This window comes from Diabrotica undecimpunctata, chromosome 7 (genome assembly GCF_040954645.1).
Source record: "Diabrotica undecimpunctata isolate CICGRU chromosome 7, icDiaUnde3, whole genome shotgun sequence".
NCBI classification, from domain to species: Eukaryota; Metazoa; Arthropoda; class Insecta; order Coleoptera; family Chrysomelidae; genus Diabrotica; species Diabrotica undecimpunctata.
Window position 1 is genome coordinate 65,917,109 of NC_092809.1, and position 27,242 is coordinate 65,944,350.

The following is a 27,242-nucleotide window of genomic DNA, read 5'->3' on the forward strand; positions in this document are numbered from 1 at the left end:
TGTTTTTCTCCCATTTGGTCTCCTCTTTTAGTTTTTACTTTTTTTATTATTTCATTATAATGATAAGAAACTAAAAGAAAGCATGGAAACATTTATAACACAACAACTGCAGGCGCAAATAAAACTAAGGAACGCACCAAAAATAGAAGAAACAGTCTATGCCATAAAAACAGAAACTTTCACGGACAAAATTGGGTTACTAAATAGGAAAAGTAAGTTAAAGTATCATAAAGGTCGCATCTACATAAATAATGATCTGACAGCAACAGAAAAAATAATACAGAAAGAAATAGTTAAAATAGCAAAGGAAGAAAAAAGTAAAAAAAAAACAGACAAAAATAAGAAATTGTGCGTGAATGGGAAAATATGGATATGGGATGAAGAAAAACAACAACTTAAAGAAAATATCAAAGAAAAATTGCCAAAAAACTAGTAGAAGAAAAACAACCGGGAGATATGATACCTAAACAGCAAGGCAAAGGATTACAACCATGGAAAACGGAAAAATAAACACAAAAGAAAGGCAAAAATCTAAGGATATAATAAAAATTGGGATTTGGAATGTGGGAGGTACTTATGAGCAGGGAGCTTTAAGAAACTTAGAACAAATTATGGAAAAATATACAATAGATATCCTTGCCCTGCAAGAAACGAAACAACTGGGAAATGAAATAATAAAAATAGGAAAGAGTATACTGTTTAAAAGTGGGGGACCAAAAGATATTTTGGAGTAGGATTCATGGTGTCAAGAAAAGTAAACAAAGCAATATCAGAGAGAATATGGTTCTTGAGAGTAAGTGAAAAGTATAGGAAGATAAGTATCATTAATGAAAATGCGCCCACTGAAGATAAAGACTTAGAAACCAAAACAGAGTTCTACGACAAGCTAAGCACCCTAATAGAGAATATACGGTATGAAGATCATCATCGGTGAGATCAATGCGATAGAATTTAGGTTTAATCACAAACACATTCATAAGGTAACATAGACTTCTCCCGATGGAAAAATAAAAAATGAGATAGATTGTGTCCTAATTTAAACAAACGTGATAAGGCAATAATCGATTGCAGGAGTTACAGAGGGGCAGATACTAACAGTGACCATACATTAATAATAGCAAAAATAAAACAAAAACTTTCAATAATACCAAAACCTGTTAGAGACAGATTATATTACCAATTAGAGCGGCGCCTTCAAGAGAAGTAGGTTGTAAATAGACTAGAGGAAGAAATAAATAAAAAACTAGAGAATCCAGTCAAACAGGACATAGATAAAGAGTGGCAGACCAACAGACAGCCATACCGAAAGCAGAGGAAAAGCTTAAAAGTGAAGAGAGCATATAAAAAGACGCCAAGACTGGTTCGATGAAGAATGTAGAAATATTTTGGCAAGAAGAAACTGGGCAAAACTACAAAGAGATAAAGAAAATACCCAAAATGCGATTGAAAACTATGTGGTACGAAGAAAGGAAGTGAAAAGAATTAGCAGAAAAAAGAAAGGAGAACACCTAGAAAAGCAATTGAAAAACATAGAGGAAGCCTAAACAGAAGTGACAAACAAAAAGAAACAAAAAGGTACGGAATTTCTACCAAGAAGTTAAGAAATCCAGAGAAACTACAAAGAATAATCCACAGTATTGCAGAAACAAAGAAGGCTTACTTCTAGGTAAAACAACAGTAAAATTAAACAGATGCGCGGAATATTTCGAAGATCTATTAAATACAGACCAACAAGAGGAACTTGAGGGAAAGGGGAATTGGCAAGAAGATGAAGAAGGGACGTGTGAGGAACCAACTCTGAATAAAGTCAAAGAAATGATAAGAGACCCAAAAAATAACAAAAGTGCAAGAGAAAGTGGTATTCCAGCTGAGTTGTTTAAGGAAGGTGGCGAAAGATTGAAGGAAAGAATATTTCACTTGACACTAATAATTTGGCAAAAGGAAGAAATGCCGAAACAATGAAATAGTGCTCTGATTTGTCCTATCTATAAAAAAAGAGACAAACACACTGACAGAGTGCTAAAACTATAGAGGAATAGCACTATTGGAAGTAGTCTATAAAATACAGGCAAAAATTATTAGGATAAGAATAACAGAATATGATAACAAAGTGATTGGAGAATACCAGGGAGGTTTTAGATCAGGAAGAACAACTAGCGATCACATAAGTATGTTAAAATTAATACAAAATAATAGTTATAAACAAAACTTAGGATTACATTTGCTATTTATCGATTTTAAAAAATCATATGACTCCCTAAATCGAACGGTACTACATGAGGCCATGAAAAAGTTAGAAATACCAGAAAAGCTTATAAGGCTAGCGAGAGTGACGCTTAGGAATACGATGAATAGGGTAACAATGGAAGAAAGCTTTTTAAGAGAGTTCACAGTGAATATAGGTATAAAACAAGGGGATCAGCTATCAACAAATTTATTCAACCTAGTATTAGAACAAATCGTAAGAAGATCCAATATAAGCACAAAGAGACAAGCGGTGATACTAGCGAGAACAAAAAAAAAAACATTTAGAAAAAGTTTTCTAGAAATTTAAAAAGAAAGTGAAAAGATACAGATTAATAATACACCAAACAAAAACACAATATATGGAAATAAGAGGAGACATAACAAATAATAACAAATATATCAAAATAAAAGGAGCAGAGACTGTCTATCGTTTTGAAAAAGTGTCAGAATTTGAATACTTAGGAGTAACCCTAACGAACACCGGAAAAGAAGAAAAAGAGATAGACAAAAGATTAATAAAGAGAAGCAGAGCGATAGGGTCACTAAATTCATCACTGAAAGCAAAAAATGTGTCAAGAACAGCTAAACGGTAAATCTACGAGACAATAATCAGACACACAGTGATGTATGCCAGTGAAACGTGGATTATGAATCACCACGAAGAAAAGAGAGTAGATATCTGGGAAAGAAAGGTGCTCAGAAAAATCGTCGAAGGAATAAAGACGGCAAAGAATATTTGAAGAACACTAACGAATAAAGAAATAATGAGGATGTATGGAAAACCAGCAATTACCGCAAAAATACGAGCCCAAAGAGCTAGATCGCTTGGTCACATTATACGAATGTCAGAAAATCGAAATGTTAAAACAATACTAAAGGAGGGAGAAATATAGAAAAAAGAAGAGGACGTCCGAAGAAGAAATGGTTGGAAGCAGTAAAGCAAAACTAGTCAAAAATAGACGTGAGAAATTGAAGAGATAATGCAAGGAATTATGATTAAAATGTAATTAGGTGTTCTTGTATTGTATTACATTCATTAATATGGATATTGAATAATATGGATAATATGGATAATATGGATAATATAAAATTTCGAATAATTAAATTATTTTTCTTGTTTTAGGCAGAAGAACGTAATCCTGTAAATGTCAAGCTTACAAAATTGTTAGATGTTAAAGTGGAGAGTAAGGCTGATTCGTGGAAAAATGACTTCAGCCGCTTCTTTCAACCACAAAGTGATGAAATTTCATTAGGTAATAAACATTTTGTAATTATCTATACACAAGCTTTCGAATTATAGTATTTTTGTTGAGTTAGATTAAAGTGCCTAGATGTTTACTTGCAGTGGTAGAATTAAAATTGCGATACATGTGTCTTACATACAAACATAAAAATATTGATTTCACTACATTGCACTGTCTTACATACAAACATAAAAATATTTATTTCACTACATTGCACTAAACATTTTTTCGTCATGGCTATTTTGATCTTAGATGCCGTTCTAAAAAGTTCGACAAATGAGAGTCTTGTTATTCACTCAAGTTGCCCATCCATGTAATTCTTCTCTATCCTACACTTCTCCTTCCCTGGACTTTTCCTTGCATATCTAACTGAAGCACGTAATATCTTTTGCCTCACGTAAGATGTCTCAAGGCATAACATGCTTTCTGGTTTTAAAGGTTTTTTTTTTAGTTCCGTATTTATGCATTCTTCTCATGGTAGCAAAGTAGTTGTATGTCTCTACTTGTTAGAGTTTCCATTAACTGTTAACCTTTCATTATAATTTTGTAATGATATTGATATTTTTATAAATTTTGTTTCCCCAATACTTATTAAAAGATCATATTCTTTTACATGATCAATCTTGTTTATCATTCTCTGCAAACCTTTCGAGATTTTCTGCCCAAATAACAAGATCATCCGTATACCTACTGTTACTATATATGTATACTTACTTTAACAATATTATATTCTCTTATATTACCTGGTGCAGTCCATGTAACCTTGTGGATATTTTTATGTGGGATGATGGTTCCACCCATTAATAAGCTGAGCTATGATTGGAACAAAAATTTGTAAAACGCTCTCCGTTCATTCATCACTCCGAGGTCATGTTTGCTCATTACGGTTTTCAAGTTAATATTGTAGGTTGGATTGTTTGTTCTAGTTGTTCGTAGGAAACATTATTATCCCATGCGTATGTTTATTGAACATAGGGTTTAATGGAATGATTTAAATATAGTCCTAAAAGAAACGGATGGTAAAAAGAGAAAAATCAAAGAAGCGGCTCTAATTATGCTAAATGATACCAACTGTGTCGCAAATTCCTCGGCAGAATGTAGTAGAATCTGGTTACCCATATTAAAAGAGGAAGTTATTGAAAGGAAAATACCAGTATTAGTAAGTCGGTAACATATAGAGGATACATCATTTATGTTTTTTAAATAACAAACATAAAATCAGAATTTGGTATTTATTAAAAGTAAACTAAATGCACGACCAAATACTTACCATGTCGGGATAATATTATGAGATTTTTTTTCATGGTTTTTCCCTCATAATTTACTATGGAATGACTAACAGGAGATTTTTACTCTCATAATGGCATGTGTTTGTCTTTTTAAGGACGAGTTACATGCTATGATTTTTTCTGACGGATATTCTCAAGTTAAAGTAGTAGATAGGCTACCTATGTCTGAGCACATCCCCTAAATCGCATCCCCTAAAATCGCAACCCCCGGTCGTAAGTTCCAAACGGCTTAACGTAGGATGACGTACGAGGGCTCGTTGGAAAGGGGATGAAAAATGGGGTTGAACGCAGTATGTGCCGTGCGCATCGGAGCATGCCAAAAGGTCATTACGTCATATCTTTGTTTCTATTGGTCCGATCGTGACGTACGAGGGCTCGTTGGAACGGGGAGGAGACGGGGAATACTTTGACACAAAAAACAAAGATGGCAGCAGTGCCAAATGGGCGCTAGAACGTATCTTCGTTGCTATAGGTCCGATCATGACGTACAAGGGGTCGTTGGAAAGGGGGTGAAAAATGGGGTTGAACGCAGTATATGCCGTGCGCATCAAATCATGCCAAAAGGGCATTATTAGGTATCTTTGTGTCTATTGGTTCGATCGTGACGTACGAGGGGTCGTTGGAACGGGGAGGAGACGGAGAATAATTTGACATAAAAAACAAAGATGGCAGCATTGCCAAATGGGCGCTAAAACGTATCTTCGTTGCTATTGGCCTGATTTTGACGTATGAGGTGTCAAATGAAAGCGTTGGTGACACAGAAGCCATGTCAACGTTCAGTATAAACATTCTTCTTCTTCTTTTCCGTACAGTGCCTAAGAGAACGTGACATTCGACGTAGAACGTGACATTCGACGCAGGACGTGACATTCGACGTAGAACGTGAAATGTCACGTGACATTCGACGCAGGACGTGACATTCGACGTAGAACGTGAAATGTCACGTGACATTCGACGCAGGACGTGACATTCGATGCAGAACGTGAAATGACGTGACATTCGACGCAGGACGTGACATTCGACGCAGGACGTGACATTCGACGTAGAACGTGAAATGTCACGTGACATTCGACGTAGAACGTGACATTCGACGCAGGACGTGACATTCTACGTAGAACATATTTCTTCGTTGCTATTGGCCTGATTTTGACGTATGATGTGTCAAATGAAAGCGTTGGTGACACACAGAAGCCATGTCAACGTTCAGTATGAACATTCTTCTTCTTCTTCTTCTTGTCCGTACAGTGCCTAAGAAAACGTGACATCCGACGTAGAACGTGACATTCGACGCAGAACGTGAAATTTCGTGACATTCGACGCAGGACGTGTCATTCGACGCAGGACGTGACATTCGACATAGAACGTGAAATGACGTGACATTCGATGCAGAATGTAACAGGGTGTCAAAGAGATCTTATACATAGAATTTTATTAAATCAAACATCACAATGTAATTCATCATTCAAAATCCTTTAATTTGATGGGTCATACGTCGATTTCCGCTTATCCGTTCAAAAGATATATGGTAAGGTGTCATAACGGCCGTTGTAATAACTTGGTCGAACTATAAATGCTTATTTATTGTTATTAACATTAAAACAAAACCATTGGCATAGAAAAATCTCTTATCGCAGTTTGATCTCTAGCAAACCCTAACTCGCTCAATTTTGCACCAAGTGCTCCGTGCAGTATACCATTAGAAAGGTATTTTCATGTATATTACGAAAATTACCGACCAAGTGCGATACGATCATTATTTATGGCTAAAAACATCATAAAACGAACCAACGTCAAATTCCCAATTCTCTTGTACTAATACAAATTATATCTTTATAAAATTTATCTAGAAACTTGCCATATAAAACGTGACATTCTACGTAGAACATATTCAGTAGTAATGCGTAGGAGAAATATACATATCTTTCATTAAAATATCTTTTATTATTGAGTTACATATAGATACAAGTTATATATACAACACTGAAACTTTTATATTAAAAAAAAGACATAGACATGTACAAGTATTGTTTATTTACATTACATTAGTACCAAAAAAGCACTTCTTTATAATCTTCCTCCATCTTTAGTAAGCGATTGGGATATGCCAGCCAAAATCGTCCCTTTTTCACAAAACCTAGTAGTTCAAATAGCGTTTTACTCAGGTAACCTCTATTCAAATATCGGATAAGGGTATTTCGTCGATCAGTATTTTTAATTATGTGATGTAATTTAATTTGAACGTCGTCCGTTAATGCCTCAATTTGCGTTTTTATGTGTAAAAGTCGTTCTTCTCTAAGTATTCGTTCTGCTTCCAATCTCCTTTGATCTTCAATTCGCAGGTTTGTCAATTGTTCTTTACATGATTCACATAATATGTACTCAGTCCTAGTATCGATCCAGTCGTTCATTTTGAATATTTCTATACAACCGCAAGGTTTTATAGTTTCACTTATTGTCTCATAAGGCATTGTGTATCCTAACCAGAGGAATAAATGTAAGAGACTTCTGAAGAGGTATCCGAAACGTCTAAGAAAAGAACTAGCATACTCCAGAGTGCTATTCTCTGCATACACAGACACAGAGAGCAACAATAAGGCATGTAAACAGACCAGCACCTTGATTTATACTAATTTCCAAAAAATTGTTAATACAGTTATTTATACAAAAATCCAAACACACACATCTTCTGACTGAAGAAGTTTTTGTATAATATTAACCGTATTTTTATAAAGCATATATTATATGGATAAAATTAGTATTAATCAAAAAATTGAAATTAGATACAGAATGCAGTTTGGGCAATATTATGTTTTGTAGGTTTGTCTTGTGCTTCGGATCTCTGGTAAGAAATAGTTACATAGACTGTACTCGTAAAATATGTTTGCAAGTTAAATGGTCTCGTCCAACAGTACTTGATCCTAACCTTAAATATGATTGGCTATATGTATATGGTTTTTCCGATGACTAAACGATCTTTCTAACTATTCTTTAAAGGTGTATTTTTCGCTACTTATTATTTAACATTTTAAGTCGTAAATGTATTGCAGTTTCGCTAAAAAACTTTTTATTCTTTACAATTCTAACATAATATTTCTTAAAAACATATCTTTTACACTTTTAATTATATACAGATACAAGTTTAGATATTAGAGTTTTTAATTGTTGTAAGATATTTTCGTTTGGACAAGGCACTTCAAAAAGATTCCAATTAAATGATCCTGCTGCAATAACTTTTCTCCAAAAATTGTTAATACAGTTATTTATACAAAAATCCACGGCACTAAGCTTGAAACGTCTAAAAAACTCAACGTACGACAACGAGCAAGGTATCGATGGAAAGTGGCGGTGAGAACGAATATGTTAAGATAAAAATCAAACGTAAAGACATTGCCAAAGGGCACTAAGTTTGTAACGCCCAAACAACTCAACGTACGACAACGTGCAAGGTATCTATGGAAAGGGGAGCTGGTAATAATTATGTTAAGATAAACATCTAACGAAAAGACATTGCTAAAAGGACACTAAGCTTAAAACGTCTAAACAACTCAACGTAAGACAACGTGCAAGATATCGATGAAAAGGGTAGGTGGTAATGATTATGTTAAGATAAAAAAAAAAACGAAAAGAAAATGCCAAAACTGCATTAAGCTTGAAACGTCCAAACGGCTCAACGTGCAATTAAGCTTGAAACGTCCAAACGGCTCAACGTGCAAGGTATTGATGGATAAGGGAGATTGTAACGAATATGTTAAGATAAAAATAAAGCGCAAAGACATTGCCAAAAAGACACTAAGCTTGAAACGTCTAAACAACTTAACGTACGACAACGTGCAAGGTATCGATGGAAAGTGGCGGTGAGAACGAATATGTTAAGATACAAATCAAATGTAAAGACATTGCCAAAGGACACTAAGTTTGTAACGTCCAAACAACTCAACGTACGACAACGTGCAAGGTATCGATGGAAAGGGGAGGTGGTAATGATTATGTTAAGATAAAAATCAAACCAAAAGACATTGCTAAAAGGACACTAAGCCTGAAACGTCCAAACAACTCAACATACGACAACGTGCAAGGTATCGATGGAAAGGGGAGGTGGTAATGATTTTGTTAAGATAAAAATCAAACGAAAAGACATTGCTAAAAGGACACTAAGCTTAAAACGTCTAAACAACTCAACGTAAGACAACGTGCAAGATATCGATGGAAATGGTAGGTGGTAATGAATGTGTTAAAATAAAAAAAAAAGGCAAAGACAATGCCAAAACTGCATTAAGCTTGAAACGTTCAAACGGTTCAAAGTGCAAGGTATTGATGGATAAAAATAAAGCGTAAAGACATTGCCCAAAGGACACTAAGCTTGAAACGTCTAAACAACTTAACGTACGACAACGTGTAAGGTATCGATGGAAAGGGAAGGTGAGAACGAATATGTTAAGATAAAAAGCAAACGCAAAGACAACGGTACTAAGCTTGAAACGTCTAAACAACTCAACGTACGACAATGTGCAAGGTATCGATGGAAAGGGTAGGTGTTATTAAATATGTTAAGATAAAAAGCAAACGCAAAAACAATGCCAAAACGGCAATAAGCTTGAAACGTCTAAACAACTCAACGTACGACAACGTGGAAGGTATCGATGGAAAGGGGAGGTGGTAATGAATATGTTAAGGTAAAAATCAAACGTAAAAACATTGTCAAAAGGACACTAAGCTTATAAGTCTAAACGGCTCAACGTACAATAGCGTGCAAGGGGTAGAAATGCAAATATCGATAGAAAGGGGGTGGTCGAAAACATGCTAAAACAAAAGACAAATGCATAAACATTGCCAAAACTACACTTCAGCAAATCTTTGTTGTTATTAGTCAGATTACTACGTGTAACACGTTAACTGAAAGAGGAGCGATATTTAATACGTAAACACAAAAATCAAAAGACAAAGACATTATCAAAACGGCACTATATCGGATCTTTGTTGCTACTAATCGGATATAGAAAATAATAATCAAAGCAGTCTACATGCAAACATTAAAAAACATCGAAAATCATGAGCGACAACACGTAATAAAAATACTTTAAAAAACATCAAAAATCATGAAAGGCAACACGCAAAAAGTAATAAACACATACAGCCAAGAAAATAATATTCACAAGCAGTACACATCAAAGAAAATACGGTTAAAATACATACTCAATTATGCAAACGAGACATGAACCTGTAAATTAACAACAAAGAATTGTAAAAACGTAGCGAGTACATACCCAGACAGGCGTAATCTTTGGAAAAAAAAACGAGAGACAACCAAACAAAAATTTGTGAAATATGCTCAAATACAACAAAACTATGTTAAATACTATCAAAATAAATACCCGCAAAGAAAAATGAACAAAGTATAGCGTGAACAATGGTAAAATATAATAAACTATGTAAACTACAGTAAAAAAAAAACACCCTACAAATAAAGAAGAAGCAAAAAAAAATAACATAAAACATAACAGAAGAGGTACTAGTGTGTACAACAATTTAAAAAAAAGTAATAAACACGTACTGAGGGCTAGCAAATAATGTTCAAATAAAATCGACATACAATGAAGTAATAAAACACTTATCGATGGATAGGAACTAATGATCAAAGCAGTCGACATACAGTAAAAAATACATTTGAAAAACATCAAACTTATAAGAGGCGACACGCAAAAAGTAATAAGCACCAATCGACTAATAGGAAATAATGATCAAAGCAGGTGACATGCAATGAAAATACATTAAAAAATATCAAAATTATAAGAGGAAACATACAAAACAGTAATAAACACCTACCCGTCGGAAAGGTAATAAAATACAGTTAATACAATAAAACATATTGAATTATGCTAAAAACGAGACATGAGACAGACAATTAGCGACAAATAGCAAAGAACATCAAAAAACGTTTACAAATACCTGAGTACATATCCGATAGATGTAATCTTTGGAAAAACGAGACAAAAAGAAGGAACTTCTGTGAAATATGTTAAAATACAATAAAACTATATAAACTACAGTTAAAAAAAAAATTACCTACAAAGAAATAAACGAAAAATATATATATATATATATATATATATATATATATATATATATATATATATATATATATATATATATATATATATATATATATATATATATATGAACAAACATATCTCGGGTCGCTTCGCGGCACCACCTAACCTAATAAGTTAACCATCGCTCAACCATCGCTAACTTTACTCAAGAGACGAAAAGACGCTTTACTCCCATGTTATCCATATGTAAGGTGTGACGTGTTGACTTTAAAACGTGACGTTTTTGACGTGATGCGTGACGTTTTGACGTGACGCGTGACGTCTTCACGTAAAAATGTGACGTTTATAACGTGACATTTAACGTTTACATGAATCACGTGACATTCGACGCAGGACGTGACATTTCACGTGAAATGTCACGTGAAATAACATGAATGATGTGATATTCGACGCAGAGACACACAGAGCCATCTGTGATACGTAGACAGAGGTACGCAGAGACATGCAGAGGCACACAGAACCATCTGTAACACGTAGACAGAGGTATGCAGAGACCATCTAACCTAATACATTTACCATCTATTTAGATGGTAAATGATTACGAAGAGTCACCAAGAGAATGGTATCATTTAATCTTAAATGAGAGTGACTTTGCTCTTCTAGTATATGCTTCTAACGTAAAATGGTATTCTATTTGTCGATGTCATTTAGTAGCAGATTGTTGTACGTTGAGCCATTTGGACTTTACAAGCTTAGTACCGTTTTTTCAATATCTTTGCGTTTTATTTTTATCTTAACATATACGTTACCACCTCCCCGTTCCATCGATACCTTGCACGTTGTTGGGTGTTGAGCCGTTTGGACGTTTCAAGCTTAGTGCCGTTTTGACATTGTCCTTGCGTTTGCTTGTCACAGACCCTATCGATCACTATTGGTTTTGTTGACCGATAATATCGGTCTTTTGGTCTTTCAGTGGTTCTATTACACATATTTTTTGTGTTTTGTCAAAGCAGTCGATTCGGTTGATTTTTTTTTTGTCAATAAAAATAACATATTATTGGATCTATCGAACGACAGGCCTTATTGGCTATTTGGCATATTTAGGTAATTGCTATTTCCTAATTTCATTTGAAACTACAGATGATAAATTTAATTGTTTTTGTGTAGTACATTACTAGTTATTGTTTTCTTACAGTCTCGTGGTTAGATCGAAAACCGCAATTCCTGAAAGAATATTGTCATAATCATCATCATCATTTGGCTCTACAACTCTATGTGAGTCTTGGCCGCGTTTACTATTTCCCTCCATTGTTGTCGGTCCTAAGTAGCTATTTCCCATTGCTGTATTCCCATTTTGCGTAGATCACTGGCTACTCCATCTCTTTCTTGGGCCACCAACTGACCTTCTGCCATCGGGCCTTTCCCAGAATGTGGCGTTCAGGAGTCTTTCGTCACTCGATCTTAGTACGTAGCCCGCCCATCTTATTCGGTTTGCTTTAATGTAGCGTACTATATTTTCATCTCCATAAACTGTCTAAAGTTCATCATTGTGTCTTCTTCTCTATTCTCCTGTTGTCTCTTCTCTGCAAGGCCCATAGATAGTCCGCAGTATCTTTCTTTCCCGTACCAGTAATTTTGTCGTTTCCCGCTGGTTCAGAGTCCATGTCTCGCTTCCATACGTTATTGTGGGACGAATTATTATTTTATACACTCTTATTTTTGCTTGTATTGAGACTATTTTTGATTTAGATTGAACGAATATTGTGTGATCCATTATTTGTTCATAATCCCAGCCTAGAAAATTCGCCAAAATAGTAAACATGTTTATGTGTTTTTTCAAGTTATCGGTTTTTTGTTATCAATACATGGGGTGGAAGCAATTGGTTGTACAGTTTTCAAATCAGTATGTAAGTGTTCAGTCATCAAAATTAAACGTCGTATCCTTCAGAAACTATATTGTTACACACCGCTAGTATTCTGTGATATTTAACGGTATAAACGGCGTGTGACACTACAGTGACAGAGTCTGTAGCATCTGCAACATACATCCACTGTTAGTGTGTCTACTGTTTCTGTGTTATTTTCTGAGAACACTGGGGTCGATGTGTTCTGTACATAGACAATATCCAAGCTTCTGCAGCCGTAGTGTGAGTGTTTTCGCAAATAGTGTTTACTCAGACAAGTACTGATTATCATATATAGTTGCTTATTTTTACATAAAACGCATGCTGTATTCTGTTTTTCGTTATATATTTGCTTATATCTTTTGCAGGTATTTATTTGTGACTGTATTTTAAATATTTTTATTATATTTCAGCATTTTTTTTTTCACTTTAGATTGTGCTTCTTTCCTTGCAGGTGTTTATTTTTGAAAATAATTTACATGTAGTTTTTATTATTTTTTAGCATATCACCCCTGTATATTTGTTTATTTCTTTGCAGTTCTTTATTTGCGACAGCAGTTTACATAAGTTTATTGTATTTGAGCATATTTCACAGATTTTCGTTCGGTTGTCTCATTTTTCCAAAGATTACGTCTAGCTCTACTCTACTATTTTGGCACTGTTTTTACCTTTACCCTTAGCAGTATTTTGGTAGATATTTCTGTGTTTTCACTGTATTTCGATGACTTATGCACTAATTTCTTTTGCCGTGGGACGGTGACAAGTAATTTTTGTTTATGTCAACACCTCTTGTCCTTTTTGACGTTTTTTATTGCTGCCATTACATGTTAAATGCTTGATTGCTTTTTCCATTTTTTTACATTTTGTGTGTATGTTTTTTGATGTTTTTCATATATTTTTCACGGTATTTCGTTGACTTTATGCATTATTTCTTTTTACGGCTGCTAGAAATAATTATTTTTAATAATTTATTTTATTGTTATTGTGTTTAGGCGGCTTGCCCTTTGCTTTTTTTTTTGTTAGACGGTATTTTGCCGTGAGGTTGTAACCCTTCTTGTTTTACATATTAACACCTCTTCTGTTTTAAGATATGTTTGTTCATTATATATATATATATATATATATTTTTCGTTTATTTCTTTGTAGGTAATTTTTTTTTTAACTGTAGTTTATATAGTTTTATTGTATTTTAACATATTTCACAGAAGTTCCTTCTTTTTGTCTCGTTTTTCCAAAGATTACATCTATCGGATATGTACTCAGGTATTTGTAAACGTTTTTTGATGTTCTTTGCTATTTGTCGCTAATTGTCTGTCTCATGTCTCGTTTTTAGCATAATTCAATATGTTTTATTGTATTAACTGTATTTTATTACCTTTCCGACGGGTAGGTGTTTATTACTGTTTTGTATGTTTCCTCTTATAATTTTGATATTTTTTAATGTATTTTCATTGCATGTCACCTGCTTTGATCATTATTTCCTATTAGTCGATTGGTGCTTATTACTTTTTGCGTGTCGCCTCTTATAAGTTTGATGTTTTTCAAATGTATTTTTTACTGTATGTCGACTGCTTTGATCATTAGTTCCTATCCATCGATAAGTGTTTTATTACTTCATTGTATGTCGATTTTATTTGAACATTATTTGCTAGCCCTCAGTACGTGTTTATTACTTTTTTTTAAATTGTTGTACACACTAGTACCTCTTCTGTTATGTTTTATGTTATTTTTTTTTGCTTCTTCTTTATTTGTAGGGTGTTTTTTTTTTACTGTAGTTTACATAGTTTATTATATTTTACCATTGTTCACGCTATACTTTGTTCATTTTTCTTTGCGGGTATTTATTTTGATAGTATTTAACATAGTTTTGTTGTATTTGAGCATATTTCACAAATTTTTGTTTGGTTGTCTCTCGTTTTTTTTTCCAAAGATTACGCCTGTCTGGGTATGTACTCGCTACGTTTTTACAATTCTTTGTTGTTAATTTACAGGTTCATGTCTCGTTTGCATAATTGAGTATGTATTTTAACCGTATTTTCTTTGATGTGTACTGCTTGTGAATATTATTTTCTTGGCTGTATGTGTTTATTACTTTTTGCGTGTTGCCTTTCATGATTTTTGATGTTTTTTAAAGTATTTTTATTACGTGTTGTCGCTCATGATTTTCGATGTTTTTTAATGTTTGCATGTAGACTGCTTTGATTATTATTTTCTATATCCGATTAGTAGCAACAAAGATCCGATATAGTGCCGTTTTGATAATGTCTTTGTCTTTTGATTTTTGTGTTTACGTATTAAATATCGCTCCTCTTTCAGTTAACGTGTTACACGTAGTAATCTGACTAATAACAACAAAGATTTGCTGAAGTGTAGTTTTGGCAATGTTTATGCATTTGTCTTTTGTTTTAGCATGTTTGTGACCACCCCCTTTCTATCGATATTTGCATTTCTACCCCTTGCACGCTATTGTACGTTGAGCCGTTTAGACTTATAAGCTTAGTGTCCTTTTGACAATGTCTTTACGTTTGATTTTTACCTTAACATATTCATTACCACCTCCCCTTTCCATCGATACCTTCCACGTTGTCGTACGTTGAGTTGTTTAGACGTTTCAAGCTTATTGCCGTTTTGGCATTGTTTTTGCGTTTGCTTTTTATCTTAACATATTTAATAACACCTACCCTTTCCATCGATACCTTGCACATTGTCGTACGTTGAGTTGTTTAGACGTTTCAAGCTTAGTACCGTTGTCTTTGCGTTTGCTTTTTATCTTAACATATTCGTTCTCACCTTCCCTTTCCATCGATACCTTACACGTTGTCGTACGTTAAGTTGTTTAGACGTTTCAAGCTTAGTGTCCTTTGGGCAATGTCTTTACGCTTTATTTTTATCCATCAATACCTTGCACTTTGAACCGTTTGAACGTTTCAAGCTTAATGCAGTTTTGGCATTGTCTTTGCCTTTTTTTTTTATTTTAACACATTCATTACCACCTACCATTTCCATCGATATCTTGCACGTTGTCTTACGTTGAGTTGTTTAGACGTTTTAAGCTTAGTGTCCTTTTAGCAATGTCTTTTCGTTTGATTTTTATCTTAACAAAATCATTACCACCTCCCCTTTCCATCGATACCTTGCACGTTGTCGTATGTTGAGTTGTTTGGACGTTTCAGGCTTAGTGTCCTTTTAGCAATGTCTTTTGGTTTGATTTTTATCTTAACATAATCATTACCACCTCCCCTTTCCATCGATACCTTGCACGTTGTCGTACGTTGAGTTGTTTGGACGTTACAAACTTAGTGTCCTTTGGCAATGTCTTTACATTTGATTTGTATCTTAACATATTCGTTCTCACCGCCACTTTCCATCGATACCTTGCACGTTGTCGTACGTTAAGTTGTTTAGACGTTTCAAGCTTAGTGTCTTTTTGGCAATGTCTTTGCGCTTTATTTTTATCTTAACATATTCGTTACAATCTCCCTTATCCATCAATACCTTGCACGTTGAGCCGTTTGGACGTTTCAAGCTTAATTGCACGTTGAGCCGTTTGGACGTTTCAAGCTTAATGCAGTTTTGGCATTTTCTTTTCGTTTTTTTTTTTTTATCTTAACATAATCATTACCACCTACCCTTTTCATCGATATCTTGCACGTTGTCTTACGTTGAGTTGTTTAGACGTTTTAAGCTTAGTGTCCTTTTAGCAATGTCTTTTCGTTAGATGTTTATCTTAACATAATTATTACCAGCTCCCCTTTCCATAGATACCTTGCACGTTGTCGTACGTTGAGTTGTTTGGGCGTTACAAACTTAGTGCCCTTTGGCAATGTCTTTACGTTTGATTTTTATCTTAACATATTCGTTCTCACCGCCACTTTCCATCGATACCTTGCTCGTTGTCGTACGTTGAGTTTTTTAGACGTTTCAAGCTTAGTGCCGTGGATTTTTGTATAAATAACTGTATTAACAATTTTTGGAGAAAAGTTATTGCAGCAGGATCATTTAATTGGAATCTTTTTGAAGTGCCTTGTCCAAACGAAAATATCTTACAACAATTAAAAACTCTAATATCTAAACTTGTATCTGTATATAATTAAAAGTGTAAAAGATATGTTTTTAAGAAATATTATGTTAGAATTGTAAAGAATAAAAAGTTTTTTAGCGAAACTGCAATACATTTACGACTTAAAATGTTAAATAATAAGTAGCGAAAAATACACCTTTAAAGAATAGTTAGAAAGATCGTTTAGTCATCGGAAAAACCATATACATATAGCCAATCATATTTAAGGTTAGGATCAAGTACTGTTGGACGAGACCATTTAACTTGCAAACATATTTTACGAGTACAGTCTATGTAACTATTTCTTACCAGAGATCCGAAGCACAAGACAAACCTACAAAACATAATATTGCCCAAACTGCATTCTGTATCTAATTTCAATTTTTTGATTAATACTAATTTTATCCATATAATATATGCTTTATAAAAATACGGTTAATATTATACAAAAACTTCTTCAGTCAGAAGATGTGTGTGTTTGGATTTTTGTATAAATAACTGTATTAACAATTTTTTGGAAATTAGTATAAATCAAGGTGCTGGTCTGTTTACATGCCTTATTGTTGCTCTCTGTGTCTGTGTATGCAGAGAATAGCACTCTGGAGTATGCTAGTTCTTTTCTTAGACGTTTCGGATACCTCTTCAGAAGTCTCTTACATTTATTCCTCTGGTTAGGATACACAATGCCTTATGAGACAATAAGTGAAACTATAAAACCTTGCGGTTGTATAGAAATATTCAAAATGAACGACTGGATCGATACTAGGACTGAGTACATATTATGTGAATCATGTAAAGAACAATTGACAAACCTGCGAATTGAAGATCAAAGGAGATTGGAAGCAGAACGAATACTTAGAGAAGAACGACTTTTACACATAAAAACGCAAATTGAGGCATTAACGGACGACGTTCAAATTAAATTACATCACATAATTAAAAATACTGATCGACGAAATACCCTTATCCGATATTTGAATAGAGGTTACCTGAGTAAAACGCTATTTGAACTACTAGGTTTTGTGAAAAAGGGACGATTTTGGCTGGCATATCCCAATCGCTTACTAAAGATGGAGGAAGATTATAAAGAAGTGCTTTTTTGGTACTAATGTAATGTAAATAAACAATACTTGTACATGTCTATGTCTTTTTTTTAATATAAAAGTTTCAGTGTTGTATATATAACTTGTATCTATATGTAACTCAATAATAAAAGATATTTTAATGAAAGATATGTATATTTCTCCTACGCATTACTACTGAATATGTTCTACGTAGAATGTCACGTTTTATATGGCAAGTTTCTAGATAAATTTTATAAAGATATAATTTGTATTAGTACAAGAGAATTGGGAATTTGACGTTGGTTCGTTTTATGATGTTTTTAGCCATAAATAATGATCGTATCGCACTTGGTCGGTAATTTTCGTAATATACATGAAAATACCTTTCTAATGGTATACTGCACGGAGCACTTGGTGCAAAATTGAGCGAGTTAGGGTTTGCTAGAGATCAAACTGCGATAAGAGATTTTTCTATGCCAATGGTTTTGTTTTAATGTTAATAACAATAAATAAGCATTTATAGTTCGACCAAGTTATTACAACGGCCGTTATGACACCTTACCATATATCTTTTGAACGGATAAGCGGAAATCGACGTATGACCCATCAAATTAAAGGATTTTGAATGATGAATTACATTGTGATGTTTGATTTAATAAAATTCTATGTATAAGATCTCTTTGACACCCTGTTACATTCTGCATCGAATGTCACGTCATTTCACGTTCTATGTCGAATGTCACGTCCTGCGTCGAATGACACGTTCTGCGTCGAATGTCACGTTCTACGTCGGATGTCACGTTTTCTTAGGCACTGTACGGACAAGAAGAAGAAGAAGAAGAATGTTCATACTGAACGTTGACATGGCTTCTGTGTGTCACCAACGCTTTCATTTGACACCTCATACGTCAAAATCAGGCCAATAGCAACGAAGAAATATGTTCTACGTAGAATGTCACGTCCTGCGTCGAATGTCACGTTCTACGTCGAATGTCACGTGACATTTCACGTTCTACGTCGAATGTCACGTCCTGCGTCGAATGTCACGTCCTGCGTCGAATGTCACGTCATTTCACGTTCTGCATCGAATGTCACGTCCTGCGTCGAATGTCATGTGACATTTCACGTTCTACGTCGAATGTCACGTCCTGCGTCGAATGTCACGTGACATTTCACGTTCTACGTCGAATGTCACGTCCTGCGTCGAATGTCACGTTCTACGTCGAATGTCACGTTCTCTTAGGCACTGTACGGAAAAGAAGAAGAAGAATGTTTATACTGAACGTTGACATGGCTTCTGTGTCACCAACGCTTTCATTTGACACCTCATACGTCAAAATCAGGCCAATAGCAACGAAGATACGTTTTAGCGCCCATTTGGCAATGCTGCCATCTTTGTTTTTTATGTCAAATTATTCTCCGTCTCCTCCCCGTTCCAACGACCCCTCGTACGTCACGATCGAACCAATAGACACAAAGATACCTAATAATGCCCTTTTGGCATGATTTGATGCGCACGGCATATACTGCGTTCAACCCCATTTTTCACCCCCTTTCCAACGACCCCTTGTACGTCATGATCGGACCAATAGCAACGAAGATACGTTCTAGCGCCTATTTGGCACTGCTGCCATCTTTGTTTTTTGTGTCAAAGTATTCCCCGTCTCCTCCCCGTTCCAACGAGCCCTCGTACGTCACGATCGGACCAATAGAAACAAAGATATGACGTAATGACCTTTTGGCATGCTCCGATGCGCACGGCACATACTGCGTTCAACCCCATTTTTCATCCCCTTTCCAACGAGCCCTCGTACGTCATCCTACGTTAAGCCGTTTGGAACTTACGACCGGGGGTTGCGATTTTAGGGGATGCGATTTAGGGGATGTGCTCAGACATAGGTAGCCTATCTACTTAAAGTTGATTTCATGTAATCGAATGAACTATCTTAAAAGTAAAGTCGTTCCAGGAACGCATGGTTTTTCATGGTTTTTCCCTCATAATTTACTATGGAATGACTAACAGGAGATTTTTACTCTCATAATGACCTGTGTTTGTCTTTTTAAGGACGAGTTACATGCTATGATTTTTTCTGACGGATATTCTCAAGTTAAAGTTGATTTCATGTAATCGAATGAACTATCTTAAAAGTAAAGTCGTTCCAGGAACGCAACTCAACAATATTGGCAATATCATTTTAAAGTCGTCTACTTTAAAATATACAATGTATGTCTGAATTGTCAATATAAATGAGTCAGATAAAATTAAATTATTAGAAGATTTTTTCAACAAGGAACTAAAAAACAAAATTTGTTTAATTTACTAATGTTTGTATTTTGAGAACGATTTCCGAAGTGGAAATTGAAATGTTAGTAAACGTTAACCTTTAATTGTGGCTTATTTACATTTAAATAGTAATTACTTTAACATGCCACAAGAAAATAGCTTCAGAACAATATTTAGTATTAGTATTTAGGATTAGCATCTAGAATCACTTGTCTATTCCTTATTTGTAAATAAATTTAAGTTGGTTAGGGCCCTGAATGAAGAGTATAAATACAAGTGAATTTATGGTTTCCACTTCCTTTTTGTATTTTTTTATTTTTGTTTAACAATAACTATATATGTATGTGCGTGCGTAAGTTTGTATATGTGCGCATATGGATATAGTATTTGTATATTTAATATTGTAGCAAACAGTATTTATTATATATCTTGACTGAATGGATCAAGCAATCCAAAGCCATAAAAAAGATTAAGTGTGTTTTTACAAGTTAAAAAAATTACATACTTCTATATGGTCCACGATACACAAATACCGGTATGCTAGTCAAGGAATAGAAATCTGTACTCCGACGCGCATGACGTCACCTGCGAAGCAACAGTACAGGGTACTACGGTGTTCGAGATGTAGGATTCCCTGTCCCGGTATAATTTGTGCATCGTGTTTTAGATGAACTGTTTTTACAAATTAATCACCCCTGTGATAAGTTTTTAAATATTTTTGTTTTTGCATATCCTCCACGTTTGATTAAACTTGCCCGAAATCATGTAATTAATCATGGTTTTATTATCGACAATACAATAATCAACAAGAATTACTTTTAAGCGCTACTAAATATATTCACTTCAGAATTGACTACATCATCTTTGTTTAGAAGGCTCTATGAGGCAAAAAGTTTAACAACCATAACTTTGAGCAAGTTAAAGAATTTACATATCTTGGATCGCTAGTAAACGCAACAAACACGACAAGCGACGAAATAAAAGGACGCATAGCAATAGTAAACAGAACTGTTCACGGTCTCCAGAAACATTAAAAAAATAAAAATATAAAACGTGCAGTAAAGCTTAATATATATATATATATATATATATATATATATATATATATATATATATATATATATATATATATATATATATATATATAGATATATATATATATATATATATATATATATATATATATATATAGATATATATATATATATATATATATATATATATATATATATATATATATATATATATTATATATATATATATATTATATATATATATATTATATATCTATATATATATATATATATATATATATATATATATATATATATATATATATATAATCAGTAACCCTTCTACCCTAAGGTGATGGGTGTAAAGTCTCTTTTTAGGTTTCATATACAAACTTCCTCCAATTCTTCTTGTTGCTTGCCAATTTCTTCGCTTGCTCCTTGGTGACTCCTCTGCTGTCTAGGATGGCGGCAATTTCATCGTCCCAGGTCTTCATGGGTCTGCCCCTCGGTCTTTTCAAGGTTCTTCTCGCTTCCCACACTTGTTCACTTGGCTTTTTTTATCCATCCTTACCATGTGGCCATACCATCTCAGTTGGGCTTCTTCGATTTTCTTCTCTATTGATTGGACTTTAAGGCGTTCTCTTATTTCATCGTTCCGTATCCTGTCCATTCTGGTCACCCCTAGTACTCTTCTTAGATACTTCATTGACATACTTTGCAGTTTATTTTTTAGTCTGGTGGTGAGCGTCCAGCTTTCACATCCAGATGTTAAGATAGGTACAAAAACTGTGTTGTAGATAGCTATCTTTGCTTTTTGGGATACTTCTTTTTTCGATAGGAATGTGCTCTTAATTGCGTGGTATATCCGGGAAGCGTTTGCTATTCGATTGTTTATCTCTGCTTCTTGTGTACCCCTACTCTCTAGTTGCACTCCTAGGTATTTAAAGGTTTCGACTTGTTCTAAAGTATAGTTATTGCTTTTAATGTTTGTATGTTGGTCTATTTTCCCACATACCATGACCTTGGTTTCACTTTCATCAATCCTCAAGTTACGTTTTTCAAGTTTATCTCTCCATATCTGGAGGTTTCTCTTAAGTGCGTCCTCGTTTCTTCCAAATACGACGAGGTCATCTGAAAATGCGCACTCCGCTATCTGTATCATTTCCAGGTTTCTATGCCCAACAAATATTCTCGATGTTTCTTCTCTAGTTTCCTTCATTACATCATCTAGTACAATATTGAACAGGATAGTACACCTTCTTGTCGTAAGCCATCATTGACTATAAACTCTTCTGATTCCATATTATCTGTTCTTACTCTGTTTCTTGTGTTCTTGTATAGGCTTATAATAGCTTTTCTGAGTTTGCTGTCTACTTCTCTGTTTCTTAGGCTTTTGTCTATTTCGGTTCGCGGGGTTCTATCAAATGCTTTTTCGAGGTCTATGAAGGTTTGGTATACTTCCATGCTTGTATTTCGTGCATTTTGTATTAGATGCTTGAGTGTAAAAACATGGTCATGGATGCTTCTTCCCTTCCTGAAACCGCTCTGTGACTGCTCCAACTTATGGTCTACTTCTTGTAGTAGTCTTTTCTCCAGTACTCGTTCGTAAACTTTGGAAGGGATACTCAGGAGAGTTATACCTCTGTAGTTGCTGCATTCTCGTCTGTCACCTTTTTTAAAAATGGGTAGAATAACGCACACTTCCCAGTCTTTTGGGATCTTGTTCTCATTCCATGCTTTATTGCAAACTTTTCTAAGCATTTCATTTCCATTTTCTCCCATATTTTTTAGCATTTCCGCAGTTATCTTATCATAGCCAGCTGCCTTTCCTCTTTTGAGCCTGAGTATTATTTCTCGTATTTCTTCTATTGTTATTTCGTTTTGGTTCTCATATGGGTTTTCTTCAGTGTTGTCTATTTCATTATTATAGTCTTTTTGAATCAGAAGGTCTTCGAAATATTCTCTCCACCTGTTTATAATATTTTCGTTCTCGCAGAGGATGTGGCCATCTTTGTTTTTAATTTGTTTTGGTGTTTGTTGTCTGTTCTCTGTTCTTAGGCCTCTCAGAGTTTTGTAAAATAGTTTTTGGTTAGTGTGGTAGTCCTTTTCCAGCTTCGACATGAGTAGCGACTTCTTTGTGAGCAGGCCAAGATCTACAACGGATTGTCGAGCCACTTATGGTGATGATGAGGCCAAGAGTGAGACCTGCAGTTCAATTATTGTCAAATTCTGTAGCAAAAGCTATTAGTTATACTGGAGAAAATGGACTTATGCCAAAAGATAGTTACTGGCAAGAAGCTGCTTTAATTGTTCAGCAATTTAATAATTGGTTTGATCTTTTAAATTCTCCATGTAAGTTCTCCAACACGAAATGCATATGGTACAGATTTAGATAAGCAGTCACGTCTACTGGATGAAATGTCAGAAATGGTCAAATCAATGCGGGTTGGTAAACATAAAGGACTTATTCCATTTCAAAAAGGGATATTGCTTACTAATAGATATCTGAAAGAGTAACTTTCTTATCTGCAAGCAAAATACATCGTTGACTATACTTTCACTTCGAGGTTGAATCAAGATGTGCTAGAGAACTTTTTTTCTTATCATCCTTCGCCAATAGACTTTAAATATAGATTTAGGTATATTTTAGGAAAACATTAGGCAGCAATCTTTACAGAATGTCGCACTACTATGAAAACTACTGGATCCTCCGCAATTAACAGCTCAATAGAAAGTTATTAATTGCCAAGCGATATTTCGGTGTCAGAAGATATTTGCTTGACACAAAATGTGCTGTCTAGTTTGGTAGAAAAAATTGAAGGTTCGAAAGTATCTTAGTCTTAATTAGACATCATCAATCACAGACAATTATAAGGTGAAAGAAGAAATTCATTGGGACTCTTTGAAGTATGTTGCTGGTTTTGTTGCATACAAATTCAAACATAAATATAGTTTAAGAAACCCTACAAAAACTAATGAGAGATATATCGAACCAGATGGTCTACAGACTGTCTCTAGAGGTTCTCTTTTGTGTTCAAGCGAATAATTGTGGGAAGCTACAATAAAAATGGAATCATTGTTTTGTAATTCTAATGCATGGTAGCTCTTTATCAATAAAACCTAAAATCTTTTAACTGGTGACACAGAAAACTTTAGCTCAGCTTGAGAATACCACGATACCATTTAAGGTATTCTTATGTCTCAGTAGGACACGCACATATATGTAAGATTAAGAGAAATGAACAGATAGATTAGTTTCAGTAACTATTAAAGAAAACTCGACAAAAATATGTTAAAATTTGTTAACTTTAATAAATAAATGTTAATAATGTAGTATAAAATATTCAATAAATCTTTATTATGAATTGTCGGCCGGATTAATTACTGAAACATTGTAAATTAAGCAAATGTTTGAAAATTCAAGTCAAAGTTCGAAGATATTTTGTACCACATTCATTTAAAACAATTTTCTCTGACTGTAAATGTTAATTAAACGATTCAGAAAGTGTTTTTAACATTTAACCATTCTACGTACTTTGTAGCGAAACGTCGAAAAAGGTTTTTTTTATTTTTCAATAATCAAAAAACCTGTACCCAAGAAAAAATAAAAACATTGTACACATCTTATAATAAATAGTGCCAAATATTCATGATATAAATAAAAACTTTGCTCGCACGTGACGTCATACAGTGCGAGAGAGATAGAGCGAGCGTGAGCAATAGCATACCGGTTTTTGTTACGCAAGATTTTTTTTTTTAATTTCGATTGCAAAATTATTATGCGAAATCTATATATTATAAATATTTTAAATTCGGTTCCGTAGACCTGTATTGCATTACATTAAAAAAATTATTGTAATCAGTTAGCAACCTGTTGTTTTTTATTTTCATCTTCTTCTCATTGCGCCGTCTCCTTTCGAAGGTTGGCGATCCAAATGGCAATTGTAGTTTTGGAAACTGCTGCGCGAAAGATCTTTATTTTTATACATATACTATATACTCTTACAATAATGTACAGTCTGTTTTAATTTATCTTGTTAATACTGTTACAAAGCCAGGCAGACAAAAAAATTTTAAAATTATTTTGATCAAGTACTAAAAATTTTAGGAAGAAAAGACGAATATGTTCAGCTTCCTTTAAAACTTTCTCTTGGAGTTGAACAAAGTGACGTTAATGAGGATTCCTCTCAAAATTTTTTTAATATTTTTAAAAAATGTAAATCTTTGGTGGGACGAAGTAAAGCTCCAATTTGTCATCTTAATCCACTTCCAGAATATTCAGATAAATACAACGCTTATCCGGGAAGTTGTAGAGAAGTTTTAGAAAACGGTAAGGTTTTATCTGGTTTACTAAAGACTAATTAAATTTTAAAATAATATGTAATAGATAAATAACTTTAAAATATTATTTAAATTAATCTATAAAAATCAATTAAGCTTGAATAGGCCTAACCTAGTCTTAAGAATTTAATTTTTAATTATCTCTTGGAGACAGTTGTAATAAGACCCTACTTTATAATTTACTTATTAATATATAATATATTTTAACTTTTAGTTAGTAACAAAACAGGAATATACACAATTAAGCCTAGAACAAGCAAGAAACCATTTTCTGTTCTTTGCGATATGGAAACCAAAGGTGGTGGTTGGACTTATATTCAAAAAAGATTTGATGGATCTCAAGAATTTTATCTGACTTACAAAGATTATAAATTTGGCTTTGGTGATCTTAATGGAGAATTTTGGATTGGGCTCGAAAATATTCATCACATGACTGGTAAATTTAGTTGCATTATGAGTATATACCTAGTTATGCCGTTTACCCTTTTAGGTTCTGAAATCAATGAGTTATTGATTGAGCTCACTGACAGAGATAAGAAGACAGCTTATGCACAATATAAAACCTTTGGTATAGGACCCGAAAAAGATGGATACAAATTAAATGTACTAACAGGATATTCAGGAGATGCTGGAGATGCTCTATCACCTCATCTAAACTCAAAATTTTCAACATTTGATGTAGATCAAGATGAAAATCCAGGCAATTGTGCTGTTATTCATGGTATTTTTATTTACTTTGGATATTTTAAATTAAGGTCAATATTTTATTTTTCGGGAACCATTTGTTGTCTCAACCAGTCGTACTGTAGTCAATTGGCTAATTATACATCTGCTTCTCGTGTTATCTTTTGGATTCTGGTTTAACTATTAACGACTACTTACGTAGCCGGGATCTTCGGCTTTACGTGCCTTCCGAAGCACGGTGGCAGATCAGTTTATAGATAAATTGAAAAAGTTTTAATGTCTGCCTAGATCCAACCTGGGTAGTCGATTTGGTAAACCGAGAGATGTGTCAATCGGTACAAAAAAACTCAAACCAACACAACTTTTATTGACTCTGTAAAAAATAAACTATTAAAATAATTTAAATTTTTTTGACACAAAATAGCTATACTAATAAGGTATATTTAAACAAAACATTAAAATGAAATAACAGTTACGTATTTTTATAATCGCAATTTTACCAAATAGTTAGAATGTAACAATAGTCTCACAGAGGATGACAATTGTTACAGTCATCATTGTTATTCGAACTTTTGAGACGGCTGATCTGTTAAGTTCATTTGATGAACATTTGTAACACTGTTTCGGGTTGCGCAGCCATGACATTCTACGCCTCCCTATACTTATATTTCCTTAAATCTTTCCCTGCATAATCAGTTGGAGCAAGGAGTATTTTTCTCCACGTGTAATATGTCCGAGATTTTCCAATTTTCTTGTTGTAATTGTATTTAAAATTTTTATTTCTTTATTCATCCTTCTCAGAACTTCTTTATTTATGACGTTTTCTGTCCACGATCTTTTCAGAATTCTTCTATACACCCAGAGCTCGAATGATTTCAGTTTTTTCATTGATGTTGCATTTAAGGTCCAAGTTTCCATTCCCTAAAACTGTTAAAAAATGATTTGATGAATGAAATGAAATTTTGATCTTCAGAATGTAATCATCTGTGGAATTAATCATTATTCTCAGATATGCATATTTGTCTACTTGTTCGACGTTGGTTTCGTTTATTAGAAGATTTT

General features: G+C 33.9%; 1 protein-coding gene across 1 annotated transcript in view; it reads left to right on the forward strand.

The window, feature by feature from the left end:
- The window catches only part of LOC140446804 (microfibril-associated glycoprotein 4-like), a 42,314-nt gene that overhangs the window by 10,804 nt on the left and 4,268 nt on the right, over positions 1-27,242 (forward strand). The window contains exons 2-5 of the mRNA XM_072539395.1: positions 3,371-3,500; positions 25,264-25,485; positions 25,711-25,932; positions 25,987-26,217. Coding sequence (XP_072395496.1) covers positions 3,371-3,500; positions 25,264-25,485; positions 25,711-25,932; positions 25,987-26,217 — 805 coding nt within the window. The remainder of the gene's footprint in view (positions 1-3,370; positions 3,501-25,263; positions 25,486-25,710; positions 25,933-25,986; positions 26,218-27,242) is intronic.